The sequence below is a fragment of the Crocodylus porosus genome, unplaced genomic scaffold (assembly GCF_001723895.1).
Source record: "Crocodylus porosus isolate Cpor-Errol unplaced genomic scaffold, CroPor_comp1, whole genome shotgun sequence".
NCBI lineage: Eukaryota > Metazoa > Chordata > Crocodylia > Crocodylidae > Crocodylus > Crocodylus porosus.
Genome location: NW_017728947.1, coordinates 61,309,153 through 61,330,263, shown reverse-complemented (window position 1 = coordinate 61,330,263; position 21,111 = coordinate 61,309,153). Strand labels below are relative to the sequence as shown.

Sequence of the window (21,111 nt, the reverse complement as noted above, 5' to 3'; positions counted from 1 at the left end):
GACACAGAGGAGAAAGAAGAGAAGACATACCAAACAATCAGCAATTGTTCCAGTCTCAACACTGAAACACCACATTCAATATCTTGGCTGTCACTTTCAAACAGGTTGTGTTTTTATGAGCTGATTACGTTACCAGGACTATAGAATAAAAATGTTATAGGGGGGCCTAATAAACAAGTTTGTCAAGTCAGTCCTGTTGCACAGGATCTGCTGCTTTACTTACCTTTAATGCAAAACAGTGGAACCCTCTCTCAGTGCTTTGTATTTTTCTTAATGAAGTGAGTACTTAGTGCATTCCTTGCTAATTGTTTAAATTTGAGAAGCTGCAGTTTGTGGTACAGGGTACTTGTGGTCAAACACATTACTGTTATAAAACACAAATATACTTGCACCTTCTTTAGTGGGAAGGGAAATGCTGGACATTACTTTTCATGTTAACATACATACTTTGTTCTTAGTATTTTGCGTGCTTTGCTTTAATGTTTCCCCTTTTTCACCTGTTAGTGAAGAATAAATTTAATGCTACATAGGAAGATTTTCCCAAAGGATTAATAACCTTTTCAAAAACCTTTGAAGTAAAGCAGCAGGCGAAATCACCATCAAGTTAAAGCCCTTGTTAGTGACAACAGTCATCACCACATGGAGAACAGTTTTATACCGTAACCTCACTGCAGAAAACCACAACTCCCTAGAAGGCTGAGGAAATGCATATTACAAAGTTGCATGATTAGCGCTGGACAAGTAACTGTTTTAAAGAGTTACATATTATAAATGATTTAATAAAAATGAAGACAGGAGAGATTGCCAGAAAGTTAATGTATTTTAGGGGCAATATATCTGGTGCATTCTTAAACAAAAGTAATAATCTTTTAATATTTTTTTTTGTCAGTATGGTAGCACGTCAGGCATTAGTAGCATATTGTGAATAGTCAAAGCAAATGAATAGATACAATGAGTTTTACAGCTAGCTCTCCAGAAGTGAAAGCAATGCATACACCAAGGAGTTGTGGGTAGCAAGAAAATGAGATTGTCCTGCTGATTGGATGCAGACAAGCAATGAGTAATTCAAGAGTTCACAGTCAAACAAACTGCTTGTGGCACTAGTACTTGTACCCAATTACCAATTCAGAGAGAAAATAAAAAGCAGTTTCAGTAGAGTCAGGGTGGGAAATCTCCAATTAGCACCAATTAGTGAAGTTGCTTCCTACAGCGGAATTCTGGGGACATAAGAAAAAATAATCTCCCAGAATGCCTGGTCGAAGCATTTATTTACCAGGTGATGGGACTCCTGAAGAATAACTTGATGAGGATTTGTGCCTGTGGGACTTGAATACAGATAGTACTTGGAACTTGCCTGCTCGATTTGACTGGTCAATCATAGGCTGTACTATTCTTCTTCTGGCATTAATAAACCTGAAACAGAATACAAAGAATAGAAGTCCTTTCATCAGCTTGCTTCTGTGTTTTTAGAACACCTTTGCTTTAACTCTGGCAGAGTTTCAGTGCAAGGCAGCGGTATGTTAACGGAGAAAAAAAAAGCATAATTGTACTTTAAAGCGTTTTTGTCTAAGAGCTCAGAAACTGTGACTTGTAAAATGCTTATCTTACTGGCCAGCTTTAGGCTGGATTTACTAGAAGGCTCGGAACAACAAGTAAATATGAATGAAAACTTGTGTTAAAAGACAATTGTTTCTTTAACTTCTTCGAGGAGCTAGGGACCTGGTTAAAGTTCACAGGCAAGAAGACTTTTTTTTTTTCATCATAGGGGATTCAGCTACCCTTGCAGCTGGCCATAAATGAGGACCAGGCTTTGCCACTCTGTGCTTTCACAAGGTATTGTTAGGTCAGCAAAGCCATCAATTAGGCTGTCTGAAGTTTTATCACCAGCACAGCAGCAATAAGTGCTGGCCCAGAAAGACTTCTGCTCTTCTGCAACTCCTGCAGTTTAAGCCTGTAAAGTCAGGGGTCATTTTGAGGTCAGTGCCAGCTGGGGGCGACCTTTTCAGCCAAGGGGGGGGGCGGCCAGGACAGAACATAAGGCAACGGCCAGCCATAAATGGAGGCACCTTTCAACTTGTTAGAAAGAGGGAGTCACAGGTACATGTGTTTACTATTAGGCTCAAAATAACTTTTTCTCAAACCAGGTACCAGAGCTGTAGTAGGGACCAATGCATTTGAACATTAGGTTATTTGGCCAGAAAGCCTGGATTTAATTTCATTGGTAATCCAAAAAGAAGTGTTTGTGTATTTCCTATTAGCTTAATGCACAACCACCCCTCTTAGCTTAAACCGCAATAAAATCAAACTGAGGAGAATAATTTTAAAAACTTATTTTATTCACACACTTTATTCACAACAAGGCTATTTTCTATCAGTCACAAGCCACACTTGTTTTTGTCCCTGCCCTTTGTGTTTTAAGAACACTTTAGAGCTGATGTAGAGGTTTTGTCTGCTATTTCACAGTTCAGACTTCAGTCTAGTGACCCTTAAGGAGCGCTAATGAAGTTGAATACTAGTGTTTAATCCTCTTCAGAAATACTAACATGCCCATCATCCCAAACAGCTTCCATACATTGCCACTGGGCCTGATCCAAACCCCACTGAAATGAATCCAAATTTTTCAGTCCGCAAGTGAAACCTCAGTTCATCAGCCCGGTGCATAAAAGTCTAACGCTTAAAGTATTGGGCATCAGAAATAAGCAGTACCGGCTGCTGTGTTGCTCTTCCCCCAGGTTAAAGTCCATGGCAGATAAGAGACAGTACACCTTTGTTTGCATCTCCTGTGATCATACTAGTGGGAATTCCATCAGAGAGATGAATAAATGCTGTAAGTAACACTAAAGGGCTCTTTTGCATCTCTCTGTTTACGTCCAAAACAAAGACATTCTTTATTCTTTAAGGGAAGTATAGCTTCGTTGTCAAAAATGTCATCCTGCCTCTGAGTTAGTAACGAGTCAAGACTTCAGGTATTAAAAATAAAAACAAAGATTTGATTCTGTTGTTTATTCCCTCAGGTAGCTATGATTTCACCATGGGGGGAGGGGGCTTGGATTTCCTACCCTAACGTTATGATTTCTAGACACGTTTTCATCATCAAAGACAAAGGTCTCTGATAGGACTTAATTTGCTTAGCTGCTTTCTAGTAATGTTACCCACTGACCAAATGGGGGCTGACCTGAACCTTCTCTATCCAGCATGCCTTTTATCAGCTAAGGTTAAGGCCAATAGAGATTAACAGAAAAGCCTGATAAGACTGTTTTCTCTTCTCCTATGAGCTCCTAATGGTGTATACAGATGGCAAGGTTTTAAAGAATGGAATGAGCAGTTGTATAGGCCTGTAAAAAAATCACAGACAACAGAGCCTCCCCCACTTTTTTCTTACTAACCCCTATTTTCAGCGATCTGGCCACTCTTTAGGGAAACCAAATTGCTTTTTCAGTTTTTATTTAAACCCCAATCACTTTTATTATTTACATCTGGTGGTCCCCTTATTTATGTCCCTTTCCACTTCCCTACAAACACTCCCTTACTCAGAGGGCTGCAAAGCATTATGGTTCTCCATTCTCAGCAGGAGAACTCCACACTGTCTTCAAACAAATAATTAAAGGGAAGGTTAAAGGTTCACATAGAGGTCATATCTTTGGATACTGGCCAGAATGTTTACATTAGTAAAAAAAAAAACGGGGTTTACACAACAATGTAGAACTAACCTTGACGATTCTGAGTCCTGTAAAGTCTAACGTGACACAACTGGCTTACATTTATGGGCTTCCAAATGTGGAAACTCTGCTTTAGTGTTACATATTCAATCAGTTACCATGGTATAGGTTTTATGGGATGGATATTGAAAACCCAGCTCCTGTTTCTCCATGTGCTTGCCAGTCATTCACTTCCAAAGGAAAAATTTGGCCCCCTGTTTATTAAGCCCACATGAATAATTCTAGATCCTTTATGGGAGCTACTTAGATGATTCAGTTCTGAAGCCTTAATGGTGATTCCCAAACTCTACTGCCCTAAAGGAAAAAAAAAAAGTCCACCAAGGATCCTTGTATTAAAATATATGGCAAAATTCGTATCATAAATTCTGAAAAGAAAGACCATTATCACCATTGCTAATGAATTTAGTGCCTGATTTTGAGCCCTGTTTTGACTACACCTTTATTTTGGCTTCTACAATTTTCCAAGTGCAAAGAATTGCAGGTGTAACTGCTGTCATTTAGACATGCAAGTACAGGTTTCCCTCGCTTTATGCTCTTCATGCGTTCCTGGAAATCGGCGCATAACTTGAATTCACGTAAAGGGAACCTACTTTACAATGTAACAAATAGGGATAAGTTCCAAGACCTTTACTGTACTGACCCCCAGACCCATTTCTATCACTTTTACAAGACAATTTTGGTACTCACCAACTTTAGACTGTATACACAGGCACAGGGCACTATCATAATGGGCATGGCAACTACAGAAACACGGGTCACAGACAATGGGTGAGGAGTACAGATCCACATAGGAGACTGTATTTTGGTGCATGTGACTACCACAATGCACTGCATAAAGCAGCTAACTACGATGTGTGGCTTCCACCACAGCAATCGCCTTAGAGTAACTTTACCTCACATGTAATGAATTTTTGGTATAAAAAGGGTCATCGCATACAGGGCAACACATAGGGGGTGCACATAGGTGCACGTGCACCCCCTGAGTGTGGCAGTGCACCCTCTACAAAAAGGTGCTGCCAACAGTGTCGGTGGTCACCACTTGCCACCCTGCCACACAATCCCTGGTGGCTGCTGCCACCGCTGCTGGCAGCATCTGCAGGTGGTTTCTTACCCCTGGTTGGCACTCACCATCTCCCTCCCTGCCCCTGCTGCCGACAGCGCTGGCAGCATCTGCAGGAGCTCTCCCACTTACCACTGCTGCGCTCTCACCACCACCGTGCCCTGCCAGCTGCCGGGGGCACGTGTCATTCATGATCGCATAAGAGCTGAAATTTAATTTCACTGGTTCCTTTGAAAATCATAGCCTTAAATGGTAACAGTTGCATCCACTAATAATAATGCTGAAAAAATTACAACAAAGGTATCTGTACCTACCAACCTGTAGGTGATAAAACAGATGGGCAGTTGAGGTCAGACTGGAAATCAGGCCCTATATTATAATCAGCAATGAGTACATCACATAAACCACCACATAAACCATCAACATAATTGGTAGATATTCGCACAGAGTGTAGTGTCTGCATATGATTTATTATTATTAACAAAAACAATAAAAATACTAATAATAACTATTTGCATTACAGTAGCAACTAGAGGCCCCAACTAAGATCAAGACTTTATTTTACAAGCAGGTAAGAAAGACAGTCCTTGTCTCAAAGAACTTACATATGAATAGACTGGTTAAACAAGTGGTGGGAGAAGAAAGCATTGCTATTCCCATTTTACAGAAAGGAACTGAGACAAAGAGAGTTTGAGTGATTTGACCAGGTTTATACAAGGGGTCCCTAGAAGAGCCAGACAGTATGGAATGATACATATTTGTTCTATGGATAAACAAGGAAGTCCAGCTCCAGGACTGACCTGTTGGCAGCTTTCATAAACTCTACATTTTCATATATGTTAAATTTGGCCCTGACCCTGGAATAACAAATAAGGTGTGTGCTGTTTAGAAATACACGAGTAATTAGAATACTTAAACGTTCTGCGGACTTGAAATTGCTGACCCCACTAATTTAAACAGTGGGCTTTGGATATGAACAAATGCTTTTTCTATTAGAATTGTTATATATACCAATCAGATAAATTATATGTATATTTGTACCCAAGAAGTTCCTCTAACTTCAGTGGGCCTTTTTGTATGAGCAAAGCAATGAGGATTTAGCTACACATGCAAGATGATGTAGTGCATTTAAAAGAAATTACATGGCTTTCATGTGTTTTTATCTGCCCTCAGTCAGAATAGTATAACAGTAAAGGAAAATTGAGGAATATTATAGTTTGCAGAGTATCTTGAATTATTGCAGTACAGTTTAGCATGTTTCCAGCTTTCATTGGTAATGGGTTGGAGTCAGACTGACTGATCCATCTTTAATTAGTATGATTCCAGTATTTTTTCTTAAATTGTGTCTGTAGAAATGGAGCCACTGTTTTTTTCCCATCATAAAATTATGTTCTATATTTCATAAAAGGGCTACAAATTGTTTAATTTCATCAACCCATTTAGTTAGTATGTTCTCTCAAGTCACATCAAAATGATTTTAGAAGTCACATTTACCTAATATATTTTAATTTTATGATAAACAATAGTCATCTTAAATTTGAAAGAAATATTAATGCAGACTGTAAAAGAAATAGAGGTTTCCTCGTCAGCATGAACATATCTGACAAAATTAAAAAGATCTTTTTTTAAAGGTTACTATAGGTTAAATTGTACATATTTTTAAATGCTATTGACCACTACATTAGTAAGTCTAAAGGGAATCAGTACCTGAAATAAACTAGAGATAGCACTGATTTATACCAAATAGCAAGCTAGTCTCTTGCTTTATTGAAAGGGTATTGGAGGAAAATTCATGTCAGCTGGGTAAGTGTGCAACAGTCTGACTCTGCAGGTGAACAACAGTGGTATTTGGGAATAGGCAATTCATTCCTGACCTGAGGTCTGTGGGGGTTGGTTGAAGAACTGAGTGGCATTTAGCCCCAGCATTGTACTAAGTGAGGCACAAGCATCTCTAATGTATGACTTCAATGAAACAGAGACATTCCAGGGTGAATTTTCCCCATTGAAAACAAGGTAGGGCCACAGAATTTAGCCTTGAGATTCATCAGTATTATTATGCACTCTGGGTTCTACTTAAAATATCCACCTCAGAAACTGCGGTGATAAAATAATATATATTTTTAATTAGCCCACCTACTACATGTGTAGACAGAACTAACAGTCTTCACATTAAAATAGAGAAAAGAACAAATCTGTAAGAATACATCTGTAGTGTAGTAGGTTAAGTAAAATGATGCCTAGTCTCCACTTAGATCAATTTTTGGGGCAGGAACCATGGCTGTCTGTGAGCTTGTAAAGAACACATCAGAATTGGGAGCAATAGGAACAATATTGCTAGACTAATGTGGTTTCCTTGTTTGGGAAAATTAATAGATAAGGTAATAGTAGTTATTTTACATTTCTACAAGACAACTCCACCAATGAGCTTCAACAGTATATCAAAGAGATTCGTTTCTAGGGTAAATGATAATCTGAATCCTTACAAGAGATATAAGGCAATGATCTAGAAATGAAATGTTTTGTACTGTTTCCATTATCCTGTGCCATCCATGAGAATATTTTTAAATACTCAGTGCTCTGCAAACATGGTTTAGATAGGGATGATCCTGGCTATGTGGACAGGTGTTACATTTCTTGAGGGAGAAATGCTGCTCTCCTGCTGGAAACTGCAAGCCTAGATGCATTCACGTGGTATCTTGTGGGGGAAACCTGGTGGATTCAGGAAAGATCTTTCACTTCCAGGCAGGAAGATCTCACCTATAAGTGAGTTTCTCATGCCAGAAGGAACACCTGTAGGCTTCACTTGACTACCCCTACACCTGGGGTAACAGGTTTGGGGAAGACGTGGATGGAGGGCACATTCCCGAGGCCAAAGCTGGCCTCATTTTGCCCACAGGGGAGAGGCAGATGCAAGCTAGGACACCTGTATACCCCCCCCCTCCCTGGGATTTCTAGCACTGCAAATTTTCCATAAATTTACAGTGTTAGAAATGAAGAACTGTCCATTTCCCTTGAGAAGGGGGTTAGAATTTGATGGCCTTCTGGGGTCATTCCAGCCCTATTTTGCTATGATTCTATATTACACAAAAAAAAAGAAAAAAGGTGTTTCCCCCCTCCTTTTGAGAAAGAATTTCTATGTTCACAAAATGATGGTATGACAAACTGTGTGTTCATAAAATGTTATTAACTTTGTTCTGAAAGAGTGACGCTTGATGGACTAAAATTGTAACCACTTTTTCTTCCCCATAAATATATCCCTTTTAAAATAACCTCTGCTTGTCAGCCAAACTTGAAATTGAAAGCTAACTTTCATAGTTTATTTAACTTTTCACTCCAGTGTGTGTTTTAAAGTGACAGAACTGGGTTTAGGTGTCTTTGTGTGTGTGTGCGCGTGTGCGCGTGCATAAAAAAGGGTTGATAAACCCTTTGTTTATGCTTCACTGCCTCTGTGCCACACCTGGTTACCAAGTCTTATGTGCAGCATTCCTTGTAAGTATGAAGCTGAGCTAGTCACCTGGAAGTGAGCCAGTGAAAAAGTCTCCCTAAAGTCATAAAAATTGAGAAGTGGAGTCACTTACATGATTGGTTTACAAAGAAAGAAAAACAAGAGGGACTTATTCCTTGACAAAACTTCTAAGAGCAGGATTGGATAACCTTGTCAGAAGTGTTATAGGTATTCCACAGAAGATTATAGTATCTTAAAAATATACGAGCTGGCTGCCTGTTCACTTATGGTTCCAAAAACTTCTGCCATGTCTTGTATGTCATTTGCAAAATCATCTTCACTGAAGGTGTCAATTCTAGAATATATATTGCAGCAGTCAGAGGACTGATGTATTTCTGTATTACCGATCTAAAGGATTAAAAAATCTTGAATCAGATTTCCCACAACCATGACATTTTGGCTATAAAATCTCAAGATACTACGATTTCCCCTTTCTTCTTTGATTTTTGAGACTACTGGTCACAATTCCAAGGTTTTCTTCAAAACCGCAAATGATAGAAATTTTCTGTAATAATGTTCTCATCCAGTTATCAAAGTTGGGACTTTTTAATTTAAACCTGAAATAATATGGGACTTGTGATAAAATCATGAAAGTTGATATTACAGGTATTTATTCATCTCAGATAAAATGCCTTAAAATATGTAACTCTTTTACCAGGTTACTAGTTTTTGGAACAGAGGACAATGATGTGGCTTCTGCCAAGACTCTGATTTGTTTTACAGCCAGTAGAGTAGTACACATATTGTAACTTCAACTACAGCAGAGTTGCACTTGCTTATTCCTTAGATCAGGTGGTTGCACCATGTTGGAATCTTACTTGTAGTTTGGTGTCAAGAAAATACACCCTTTTCTCATTCAGTATAAGACAAATAGAGCTAGCAATGCAGAGTTCAGCCTAGCTTTTACACAGTGTGACTGTTTTACTGCACCCCAAACGCATGTAGTCCTCCCTGCCCTTGGTAGCTTCCCACTTGTTTATGCCCTGTCTGGCCCTTGGTGACCTCCCCACTTACATGTACCAGGAAGCCAGGAGATGGAGCCAAAGCATAGCTTTCCAAATGGGGAGATGGGGAAGTGCAGATGGGAAATCATTATATGCTGTGATCTGGTGGAACTGAATGGGACCATGCCTAAGAACTTGGGATGGTGCACCAGCTGAATGGCTGGCATGCTTATGTTTAGTGCATACTTGTGGTCCTGGGAAGATTGGGGCTAAATGCTCTCATGTAGGTCACAAGCTTTAGGGCTGCTTCTGTGCATATGCTATCTATTAATCATATCCTGTAGGATACAAGTAATTTAACTAATAGGTATATGCTTATTTTTATAATATTATTTTTGCAAAAGTGAACTTGCTTGCTTGACTGAGTATGAAACCATTTTTTACTGAGTTAAAATTTACAATGGAAAGAGGATTGCATTATCCAGGACTGCAAATATTCTATGAAACCCCATTTTGAATGAGAACCAGTCAAAGGAATAAATCCGTTAACATTAAGTTTAATGAAGAACCCCTGCTACATAAAGACACTGACCTAGAGCGATTTTCATTATAAGCTTTCAAGAAATTTTAACATGGGTGGAAAATTATCTTTTATTTCCCCTGGAATTCTGAATGATAATAAACACTATTCAGTGAATGTAATCGCACCTGATACCACATAACAAAACATCCCAGCAGGTCGTGATTTCTGAAGCAATGCCTGTTACTCTTTCAGAATGCCATCAGCTTATTCATATATGGTTATTTATCATGTACCGTAAAAGCGATCTTTCAAAGGTACTTGAAAGGAAGGGAGGAGACAAACAGACATACTTCCTTAGCTATTCATATCTTAAAGATAAAATGCTAAGTCAATAGACATAAGTTGTAGTATATAACCTCATCCTGTACTTGATTTATTGCAGATGGGAATCAACTAGAAACTGAATTACTTTGAAAGTTTTACTACTGACATTAAAATTCCGGGTCTGTCTACATACATCTTATGGAGACACTAAACACAATTTTAGCTAATTTGGCATGTACTCTGATTTGCTTGCACTGTAGTGTCCAAGTTAAAGGTAGAATTCAGGCAGGTCTATTTATTCTTAACTCTTTTATATTAAAGCTGTGTTAATTTATCATCTTAAAAATACAGGGCAAGATTTTCAAAACTCAGTAAGACATGTCCTTTAAATATGAATTCAGGAACCTCATTTTAGATGGTCATTTTTGAAAATCCACAGTTTTGCAGTATTCAATCAAGGTAAAGTAACTTAAACAAATTCTTCTCTAGTTCATGTTAAGTTTCCATCCAATTATAAATTAACCCACAGGGAAGCATTACTGATACATTTAACCTATGTTTAACTTTTCATATTTGTGATGAACTTGGACTGAAGTATTAATTCTCCATCCTACTTCTCAGTGGAAACTACTTAAATATTAACTTACCAAAAATGCACAAAAGATGTTTAGCAATCTTGTACTGGGTATGTTTGAAGAGATCAAGGTGCACTCACATATCCTGTGCTATGGATCTCTCTGATTAGCTTGTCATCTACTCTGAAGAAGATGTAGCCCAATTCTCCTATGCTGTGTAGCAGGCCAGCTGTTAGCTGTCTGTCAAGCACCTAAAGTGGACAAGTAGTCCAGGAGCAAAAATGTCACTCCTTTGATCTGGCAAGGAGCAGCTGCTGATTTATAGAGTAGGACTTTGTTCTTCCGTTCTATTTTACTTTCTTTCCTAAGGCAGAACCACAAAATCCAGCAGAAAAAAATGTGCCGTTCTCTGCAACATCAACAAGCTCTGACAACTGCAACAGGGTTTTTCTTGGCCCTAACAAAGCTCTCAGGCATCTCCTTTGACGCTCACCTTTTTTTTCCTTCTTCTTTTTGCAATGCGGTAGTTATTGTTTAATTCAGCTTCTGTAAATGGAATGGACTGTGGCCAGCAAGCCTGGGGCATAAACACACCTGTATGAAAGAAGCCTACCAGTTCGTGAGTTCAGAAGAAATGCTCCATTTTCCCTGACAGCACATTTTGCCCTAAGTGAACTACTTTTTTTTGTATCCACTGTCCTGTCTTGACCATGCTTGTACATTTTTTTCATTGTTATTAAAATCTTCAAATCTAAAGGAAAGGATTATGCTGGGAAATATGTATTTTATCTGTCAACCAATGGATCTTAGAAAGCTGATCGTAACAGGCCTCCTTTCAAAAATCCATAGCCAAAACAAATTTATAGAAATATGCCACTGAAAGTTGGAGAAGCACAAATCGTAAAGACATTCATGAAGCAGAGCTGCTGTGCTAGTACCAGCAGCTTGTACTGACACTTGTTTCATCCAAGGGCCAGTTTGGGAAAAGAGGTGTTTAATAAGCAATAGAATTTGATCTGACAAAATTTAATCAAACCACCATATTGACAGCATTGAGTAATGTTCTGTTCAGCAATTTTAGAGTCATATACTACAAGGCACTGATTGATTTCTGCGAGGTGTTGAGCACCCTATGCTGGGTTTTGAGCTCCTGTCACTTCCACAGAAGCAACCAGAGAGTTACCTCTGTAGAATCTGGATCCTTGATCCCTTCCTGGGTCATTCCCAAGTTGTAATGCTGCAGGCCACAGAGCTGCTAAGCTAAAGGAATGCAGAAGTCTGTGCATATACCGCTTGCTCAGAATCTAATGTGTATTCAGTGTTTGAACCTGGTGCACACATGCATAGATATGCTATACCTAGACTTCCTAATGATCCAGGTTGATAAAAGGAGGAAGAAGTTTAGCAAACAAGAAGGAAAGAGCTGAATAAGATGAGGTAGCAGCTCCACTGTTTTCTAATGTAAGCAAATATATTTTGCATATATGTTAGCTTGCAGAAATAAATAAAAACTGTGTAGTAAAGGCCCTAAGGGAGGCAGGATAATGATGATGTACAGGACAATATAAGATGATATATTAAAAACTAGGCTGTCAGTGGAACAATAGAATATTAAACAAAAGTCCATAATAATTGTAGAATGTTTAACTACAGGTACCTTTCACTGGTTGGTGGTTGCTATGCTAACCTGTACATGAGAGGAAAGGGAACTAGTTAGGCAATTAGAAGTAATGAATAGAAAAAATAACTTATACATAAAATACACACACACCTCTGTTAGATCACATATCATTGATGTATCTAATCACTTCCCAAATTGTAGTTGTATGATAACATCCCTAGTTTTTTGATCTTTTCTCTTGCTGGACAAATGGAGGTTTTGCTCAGGTTAATTCTCTCTGTCTGTTATGATGAGTAGGATTTAACAAATAGGAGGGTCTTGCCACACAGTATGTGAGGGTCTGTCCACACTGCAGTTACAAGAAAGGTTGCATCTCACAAGTGTGCTATGAAATGTAACCGTTGTTGAGTGTAAAAGGGTAAGCAGCAGGAGGCTCCCAGCCTTGGAATCACTGATCAGCTGACTGCTGCTCCCAGGCTCAGGGCCACATTGGACTCAAGGCCTCCAGTGAGTTCCTCAGGTGAGAATGGTAGTCAGCTGATTGGTGCTCCCAGACTTGGGAGCCTTTGGCTGGGAGCATGGATCACCTGATTAGCTTGCTATTTGCCAGTGCAGGGGGATCATCATCCCTGGACCAGCAATATAGTGCAATTGGGAACTGATTCCTGATCCCACTGTTGCACTGCTTGCCATGAATGTGTAGCATGGCAAGAGGCACGATTGTTGGAATCATGCATTAGATTCCATAGTGCCTTTAAAGGAATGTCTGCCAGAGAAAGGAAAATTTTAAAAAAGATTCTGAAACACACTCTCTCTACCTACCACTTCACAAACCTACTTGCCCCATACTGCTGGCTGGTGCCTCATCTCTCCTTAAGGTTCAGCCTATGTGGCACAGTCAACCTTGCTGGCTCACCAGAGGTGAATGCAAAGTAAAGCTGGTGAGCCAGGGATAAAATTGATTGGTATTCAGCACTGTCCCTGGACTGCCATGTTTGTTGCGACTGAGGGCAGACATGTAAATATTGCATCATTCCTCTGTTCCCTCTGCTGGCTCCATCCTTCAGAACCAGCTGAGGATGGAGATGGACAAGGTTTGTATTCTCTGATGCATTCGGAGAAGCGGGTTCCTATGAATTTCAATACTTAACTGGCTCACAAGGAATGCACAGGTTTTGTGGGAGTGTCCTAAATCACATCACTCAGTGATGGCTGTTGTTGAAGAATAGCTGAACTTTAATGCACACAACCTTTCTGGTGTTGTGTTTTTGGACAGCCAGCTAAAGGAAGTGCTGGATTCATATTTTAGGTTTGCCTGTCTTGTCGTTGTCCCTTGAGCTCATTGTAAGGCAAGGAAATTATAATACAAAAAAGGAATATGAAATTAACATTATGAGCGGTTAGTGAAAATTGGCCAGTTTTGCAGTATTTTCATTGTCATAAATGTTGTATATGAGGAATCTATTATACAACAATGCAAATTTATCTTTATATTAGTTTTTGGCAGGAGTTTTGAAATATACTGTGATCTTACTATGTTTTAATAACCAGTTATGGATAGATTTCAGTATGGATTCAGAATATTCTGACTCCTAACAGCACTTGCAATACTGCTGGGAGAGTAGTTTAATCCTGTAAACTTGCATTTGAGGCTGTAAAATGGGTAACAGGGAGCTGAATCCTGCAAAATAATTATTGTTTCAGTGTGACTTGCTACAGCTCTTTTAGCACATGATGTAAATGTTTTTAAAAGGAAAAACTCCCATTTTCAGAAGTACCAGGCCCCTTTTAAGCCAGTTACAATGACTTTTAGTGAAACTTAAGCTTCTAAAGGCTAGATCCAGAAAGGGACTCAGGCACAGCCGTACCTAAATTTTAGGCAACAATCACCTCTTCCCCAAATTAGGTTCACTAGGTAGACTGAGGAACCTAGCTGTTATTTTAGGAAACCCAGCCCAGAATTTAGAAGCCAGAAATCCTTGCCTAATTCTGGAGGCATTTAAATTCCCATGATACCTAAATTTCTGTCAATACAATTTTGTAGGGCCTACATTTTTGCTGCTGTGCACACACTGAACTGCCTAAGTCTTGGCAACACTGTACTGCCCATCTAAGCCCTTGCCCCCTTTAGCGAATTTACCACCTAACTCCAGGCTGGAGTGAAGCATCAGCTTCCACTTAGGATTCTCATATGTTATCACTCTCTTGGAGGTAGGCATCTAAGCAAAGCCAATCCTGTCTTAAAAAAAACACAGAGCAAGCTAATTCCATTCCACCCAATAACATAGTGTTTAGGGTAGTCACTAGGGAAGCAGGAGATCTGTTTGTAATCTCCACTCAGCTTAATATGGAATCCAGGTGTTATCCTAAGAGGGTGGTCAAACCGCTATGCTCCTAAAGTTGTCTCAATATCTCCTATTGAAACTTTGCACAAAGAAACAGTCATTGGATTACAGGCTGCACTCTGCTTCTCCCCTTGAGATTGTCTCAAGATGAGGGCCCTAATCAGGTCAGAGAGTCAACTCTTACTCTTTCCTTTCTTTGCCCCAATTACTATTTTTAATTATATTTATAAAATAAAGAAGGAAAAATTTCTAACCAGAATGCTATCTCACTGTGGTTAGGACAATCAACTGGGATTTGGGACAACGGGGTCAAATTCCTATTCCAAATCAGACAGAGCAAAGACTTGAAAAGAGGTCGTCTTCTTCTCAGGTGAGTGCCCTGACACTGTACTCTTGCCTCTCGGCTTTCATGCAAGGTTTGATTCAACAGCTGTGCTCCAGAAACATCTACCAGACTGAGCCCTGCAGCTGAGATAGGCAGGGGAATGCTTAGTCTGCTAATTCTCCTGGGGCTTGGGCTCCAATTAGCAGAGTTGCCTCAAGAATTTAGGTGTGTTTGTACATGCTCACCAGAGAAAACTTAGGCACCTACTGGATTTTACCAGCAGAAATTAGGCATTAGGAGACCTTAAGCACTCAGAAGTTTAGGCAGAAGCTGAATGAAGGATCAACAAATTTCAGTGGTGCCTGACCCTTGGACTAAAGGGCCTTAGTCCATGTATGGAGTTCTCTATCAAGTGCTTAAATCACTTTTGAAAGTGGGACTTAGGTGCTTTTGAAATGTTATCCATGCTTAACTTCAATGACATAAGTAGTTCCATTAACTATGTGTGAAAAGTCAGTAACCACATGAACAGCATTATGGGTGAGCCAAATCCTGCATTGGTACAAATTGGTGTACATCTTTGGAACCAAATGAGGCTGTGCTGATTTATAGTAAGGATCCGACTGTGGTGGGTACAAATGAAGAATCTGACATTTAAACAGGATATGTTTGTACATGTTGGTGCATCTAAAAGATGACAAACTGATTAACTGGGGCAAACAAGGCAAAGTTTTTTATGGCTTTTAATATTCACAGATTTTGCTTGAAATTGTGCATCATAATATTCTTCATTTTCAATTAAAACAAATCCTTCTATAAACTGAGATTATAGTATTTTGCTTATCATTGATGCATAATTAAATTATATACATGTCCGAAAGGTATGCACATACTTATGAGGAAATACTCTTTAAAATACACTAAGCAAGACTTGGGTCTTTAACAATAGGTCAGTGTTGTATGAATTGTGATTCAAAATTTAGATTTTGTAAAAACAGGGTCTGGAAAAAGGTATAAATACATTCATGATAAATTTCACTGTAAAGTTACTTTTTAAAAGAAATCTACTTCTATGCAGTACTTTCAACTAAAACACTGCAGGATTATGCTAATACATGAGATCCTGAAAGCAAAATTGATGATAAACTGACTATAAATAAAAATGAGTTGTTTTTTTCAGCTTGGATACTGAAATAAAATGAAACACAGAAAGATAAATCCACAGCAAAAAGTGAAAAATTATGTTACATTTTATATTTCAGTTTGAATTCTTGCAATTTATTAGCAACAGTGTTAAAAGGCATGATTGTTCAAAGTCATGATTGTTACCTTAATAATTACAGGAAACAGTCACTATTTTAAAGAAGTATAGATTTACACCTACACACCTTTAGCATGACAAAGTCTCCAACAGGCTAATAAAAGCAACAAAATGCAAGCATTTATTGACTACAATCATATCCTCCTAAGAGCCAGATCATCTAGCAAAAGAGAGTTTGTTTCCTCTTCTTGAATCTCCCACAGTTGTTATATCCACTCTTTCCAATGTGACTATATTATCATCCACAAAAATTTTAGCATCATCATAATCATAAAATATCTATTTTATATCTTTATAAATCACATGAGGCCTAGCAGACTCCAGTAATGCCACATCTGCTTTAATCCTAGTAAATTCTATTCTGCGAGAGATCAGCCTATGGTGTATCAGCTTAGTTTCCATAACCATTTCAGGAAATGCAATAGGCTGAGTCAATAAAATATCTACAGACAAATACAGTGATCCACAGAGAAGTTGGTACATTTAAATGGACCCTGACAAAAAAAATCACTTGAAGACATCTATGTCTATCTCATATATGTCCAGTAAATACTAGTACATTTCAGAGGGTGTTGTTAAAGGTAGATGGTCCATTTAAAACATTGGTTCAACTCTGAAGGCATGGTAAATTAATTCAGTACCTTATCACCTTTATTTCCAGAAGACTGCCTACCTTGTGTGGGTAAAACTAATACCCTGAAAACCACAAATGCCTTTTTTGTAGGGTCACATTTCTTACCTCAGTTTCAAATACAAATTTACAGGTCTCTTAACTATGTAATTGCAGTGCAATTCACATAACTATACAATTACTAAAGTTTGCATCTGCAGTTCATTTGCAGGTGGTCAAATGCATGTAAACATTCTGTGAGTGGGAGCTCTGTAGGCACATTTTGCACCCTCACCAAAAAAAGCTGGTGTTCAGTCATTCTGCACATTTATATTCAGTGGCCGCGTCTACATGAGAGACTGACTGCTCAGTAGCCCAAGACTACTGCACAATAGCATCACGTGGCAGAACGTGTGGCACAATGCTACTGCACAGTAGTCTCAGGCTAATGTGCAGTCAACATCACAAAAAAGCTGTTCATCGGCACTACTGTTCAGTAATGTGGGTTATGGAGCAGTCATTTAGTACTTGTTTATACAAATACTAAATGACTGTGCAGTAACACCTGCGCAGTTGGAGTCTTGTGTAGATGAGGCCACTGTCACCTATGAACTTGGACTGTTGGACTTCTTAATTGGTCTCTCCTCTGATATTCAATATAACAGAAATAATTATTTATACTATTTCTTCTTATGTACTGTCATGTCATATCTTTCACATAATTGTTTAGCAATTGAGAAGTATAAGTAAGGAGACTATCTATACCTATATTGATATCACCAATATTTTAAAATATATGGAGTTGGAGGAGGGTGTTGCAGATGACTGAAAAGGCTGAAATCTTTATTTTTCTCATGACTATGCTGAGCTGAGAGAAGGAGCATAGAAGATAGCAGAGAGGAACCTGTCCAAGAACTATACTTGGGATTTTGTTTTTGTTTTTACAGAGTTTTAAAAACAATTTTGAAATGGATCCTGAATGAATGGTTGAAGCCAGTGGAACTATCTGAAGGAAGGGTTTTTATCTCATATTTGGTATTTATAAAGAAGCAGCAGGTTTTGTACATTATAGGAGGTGGAGAACTGGGACCTTGGGTCTTAAAAGAAGGGAATTACAGTAATAGGTAAGGTGAGAGGAGATGAAAGCATGAGCAAAACTGGCATATGTGATTAATGCTCTTGACACTACAATGGGCATAGGTGCAGACACAGAAGGTGTAGAAGGAAAAAGAGCAGGATCAAGGATCACACCAAGGTTATGAACAGCAGGAGCAAATGTGAGCGGTGTCCTAAAGGCACAGAGAGCAGGAACAGTGCTTGAGAATGCCCAGGAGAATGACCTCGCTCTGAGACAACTGCCAATTCTATTTACTAGGCTATAAATCCATCTATGGAAAGTAACAATGTAAAACATAAACTTCTTTTAATCAGTGCCCTGCTTACTGTAAAAGCTTGTTAGTCAAACAATCTCTGCCATGGCTGCAGTTCTGCTATCCTCCTCTTCAACAGCACTACCAGCCTGCATTGCTTACGTAAGTGTATCTACGCAATAGGATAATTTGTTCACTGAGTGCAGCTAGGCATGTGGCCATGCATCTGTCTTTGACTCGTGCGTTATTTTAATACAATGCATAATCCCTTTTTTTGAGATCTTTTCTGTTTAATTTTACCAGATGACTTTTTACACCTAAATAATTCCCCAGGGAAGACATCAGAACACAGCTACATGTCGAAAAAGGAAAAAAACTGAAAATAAAAAGACATTTGTGTCAGACAAGTGCAAGAATTTGTTTATTTGTTGAAAATAGCATTGAACAGTTTCAGTTCATCTATAAACATGCTCAGTTTAATACAGCTTTGTGACTCGGGCTCTGAAGTAATGCATATGTGTGTTAGGGATGCACACAAATATCCATCGATTATTTAACAATTCCTTGCTCTTGTTTATGGAGTGCTGAAGCGCACACACAAAAAAATCAGCCTTTACTTATAACTGTTTTAAACACTACCTGCCTGCCCTCTGACCCCCAGATGTCCCTGGATGCGGTCAGCATGGGTGAAGGGCTCCGTTTCTATAAGCAATCTTGTCATTCAGGTTAACAGCAATGATTCACTTGCAGGAGGCAAAAAAATAAAAACATAAAAAAAGACTCAATTGTTGGACTTATTGACTCCAGAAAGGGCAGCTGCTCTATCATTACCACAGAGTGCACACAACCTGAGCTCTGTGTTGGTCCACTTAAAATTACTATTTGCTGTGAAGGATTGGCAAAGCAATTCTTAAAATGATGGGGTGCAAGTAAGAGAAGCTCCATTATGAGCTTTTCTTTTCCTTTAAACAGGAGTGAGCAGTGCGTGATTTTTTTTGAGTCTGACCCACTTATTACCTTTTGTTCACTTGCCTATATTAACATATATTAACTGACTAGATTTCCCTTAGAAACAAGTGCATTTCATTAGGTAATTGTATCACAATGGCCATCTATTTGGTGGGGGGAGCAATATTCAGTCTAAGCACTTACAATACATGGAACCTGATGGCTATACCCATCCATCCATCTAACCATCCAAGAAGCCTGAAAATACCTGCTGGAAATGTAAGACCATTGTACAAATCATAAACAAGACGACAGTTCTTTTAAAAGGGCGAAACAAATTTAATTAAATAAACATCAAAATTATTTTCTTGTCACTATATCCAAGGCTTGGTTAATAACCACGACATACTAAGGTTGCATAATTGTTCTTATGGAATGCTGGTTCTCAGAACTATAATGAGTTGCTACTGCAGAAAAGCAGTGAAAGTGGTATCCCCACAGAGTTATCCTCTAAATTATTTATACTTGCAACACTCTCACATAATGGCAGTTTTAAACTCAAACAAACAAAGCAAACCACACAATAAAGAGAGGGGAAGATGATATACAGGAACCCTTTCTGAACACAAGTAAGTAGAGAGGTGAGTCAAACAAACTAATCAGAATTTGTTTCCCCACTAAAATCCTCATGAGACTTACAATCAGACAGCATCAAAGCTAGCTGGGGTTATGTCACCTTGGCAAGGGATTGAACAGCAGTGTTTTAGCTGCCTCTGTTTTATCTGTCACATCTAAAATGTAAAGGAATGCAAACTTTACTTGTATTGCGCAAGTTTGCTTATTATCTTTGAAATTCCAAGGCAGACCCTGGCCCTCCTCATCCCCCCAAAAGTTTAAGTGTCAAGAGGGTGCCAGTGAAAGCAGATACTGGTGTTTCTGTGTCATATTCCTCCCGTAGGCTATGGTGTTAGGTTTGCAGAGGTTTATTTTTGTGATTATTTTAAACAGCCTTAGCACTATATGTTATCCACTCTGCTTTGCACACCTGCCTGCCTGCCTTATGCTCAGACTAAGGAGTCAACACACTTTTTGTTCTCATAAGGAAATCAAGGCTGGATGCCTTTCTAGAGGATAAGCCAAACATAAGTTATCTGGCTTAATACAATGGAACCTGAGTGAAATTCAAGGGTGAATACAGGAAGTCATGCTTAATGATCTAATGGTCTCTTCTGGGCTTAAACTCTATGAAACCGTCAACGTATGAGAAGAAATACCCTATTCACTTTCCATCAAATAACCTGTGGAGGAGCTCTGGATCTTAAAATAGCCCCTTCAAAACAAAACTCCATGTGAAATATTACAAAGTTAATACAAAGTATCTAATATTCACTTCAAATAGATTTCCATTTCTCCTCCATAGACAAGATAAAATGACATAATAGAGGCTATTCTGTAAAATGAACGTATATCTAAGTACTGTCAACCTAGACTTTTAAATGTACCATTCTCTCTGAGTGACTCATTTTCTGGGTGCCCAGCTTGAAACACCCCACCCAAAATAAATCATACAAATGTCAGTCTTCCTGTTTGAGTGCAGTGACCCTTAAATATTTTGGGCCTAATTCCCCATAAGCTACTTTAGTCTTGCACCAGTGTAACTCCATTGATTTCAGTTGTGTTAGATTGGTATAAAGTTGATCCATCACTGGAGTAACACAGTGATGGATCAATCCTTGTATTCAGACACATGTTTTCTACTAGATAATGGCTACTAATATATTTATGAATTTTAAAATGCTTTTCAGTTCAACTATCCATTGTTACTATGTGCAGGAAGTAAAGAAGTAAATTACAACCAAGCTTTTAGGGGTTTATTCCCTCATGATGTGCTTATGTTGTGAGTGTCAGGGGAGGGTAAGTA

At 38.7% G+C, this 21,111-nt stretch overlaps 1 protein-coding gene across 8 annotated transcripts in view; it reads right to left on the bottom strand.

The window, feature by feature from the left end:
* The window catches only part of MEIS2 (Meis homeobox 2), a 213,273-nt gene that overhangs the window by 5,606 nt on the left and 186,556 nt on the right, over window positions 1–21,111 (bottom strand). For 7 of the 8 annotated variants that reach the window (XM_019551584.1, XM_019551586.1, XM_019551587.1 and 4 more), the window contains one exon: window positions 1,355–1,413. In XM_019551584.1, the coding sequence (XP_019407129.1) occupies window positions 1,355–1,413 (59 nt within the window). Of the gene's footprint in view, window positions 1–1,354; window positions 1,414–18,716; window positions 18,986–21,111 lie in introns of those variants that run through there. The other variant, XM_019551591.1, reaches the window with a different exon arrangement.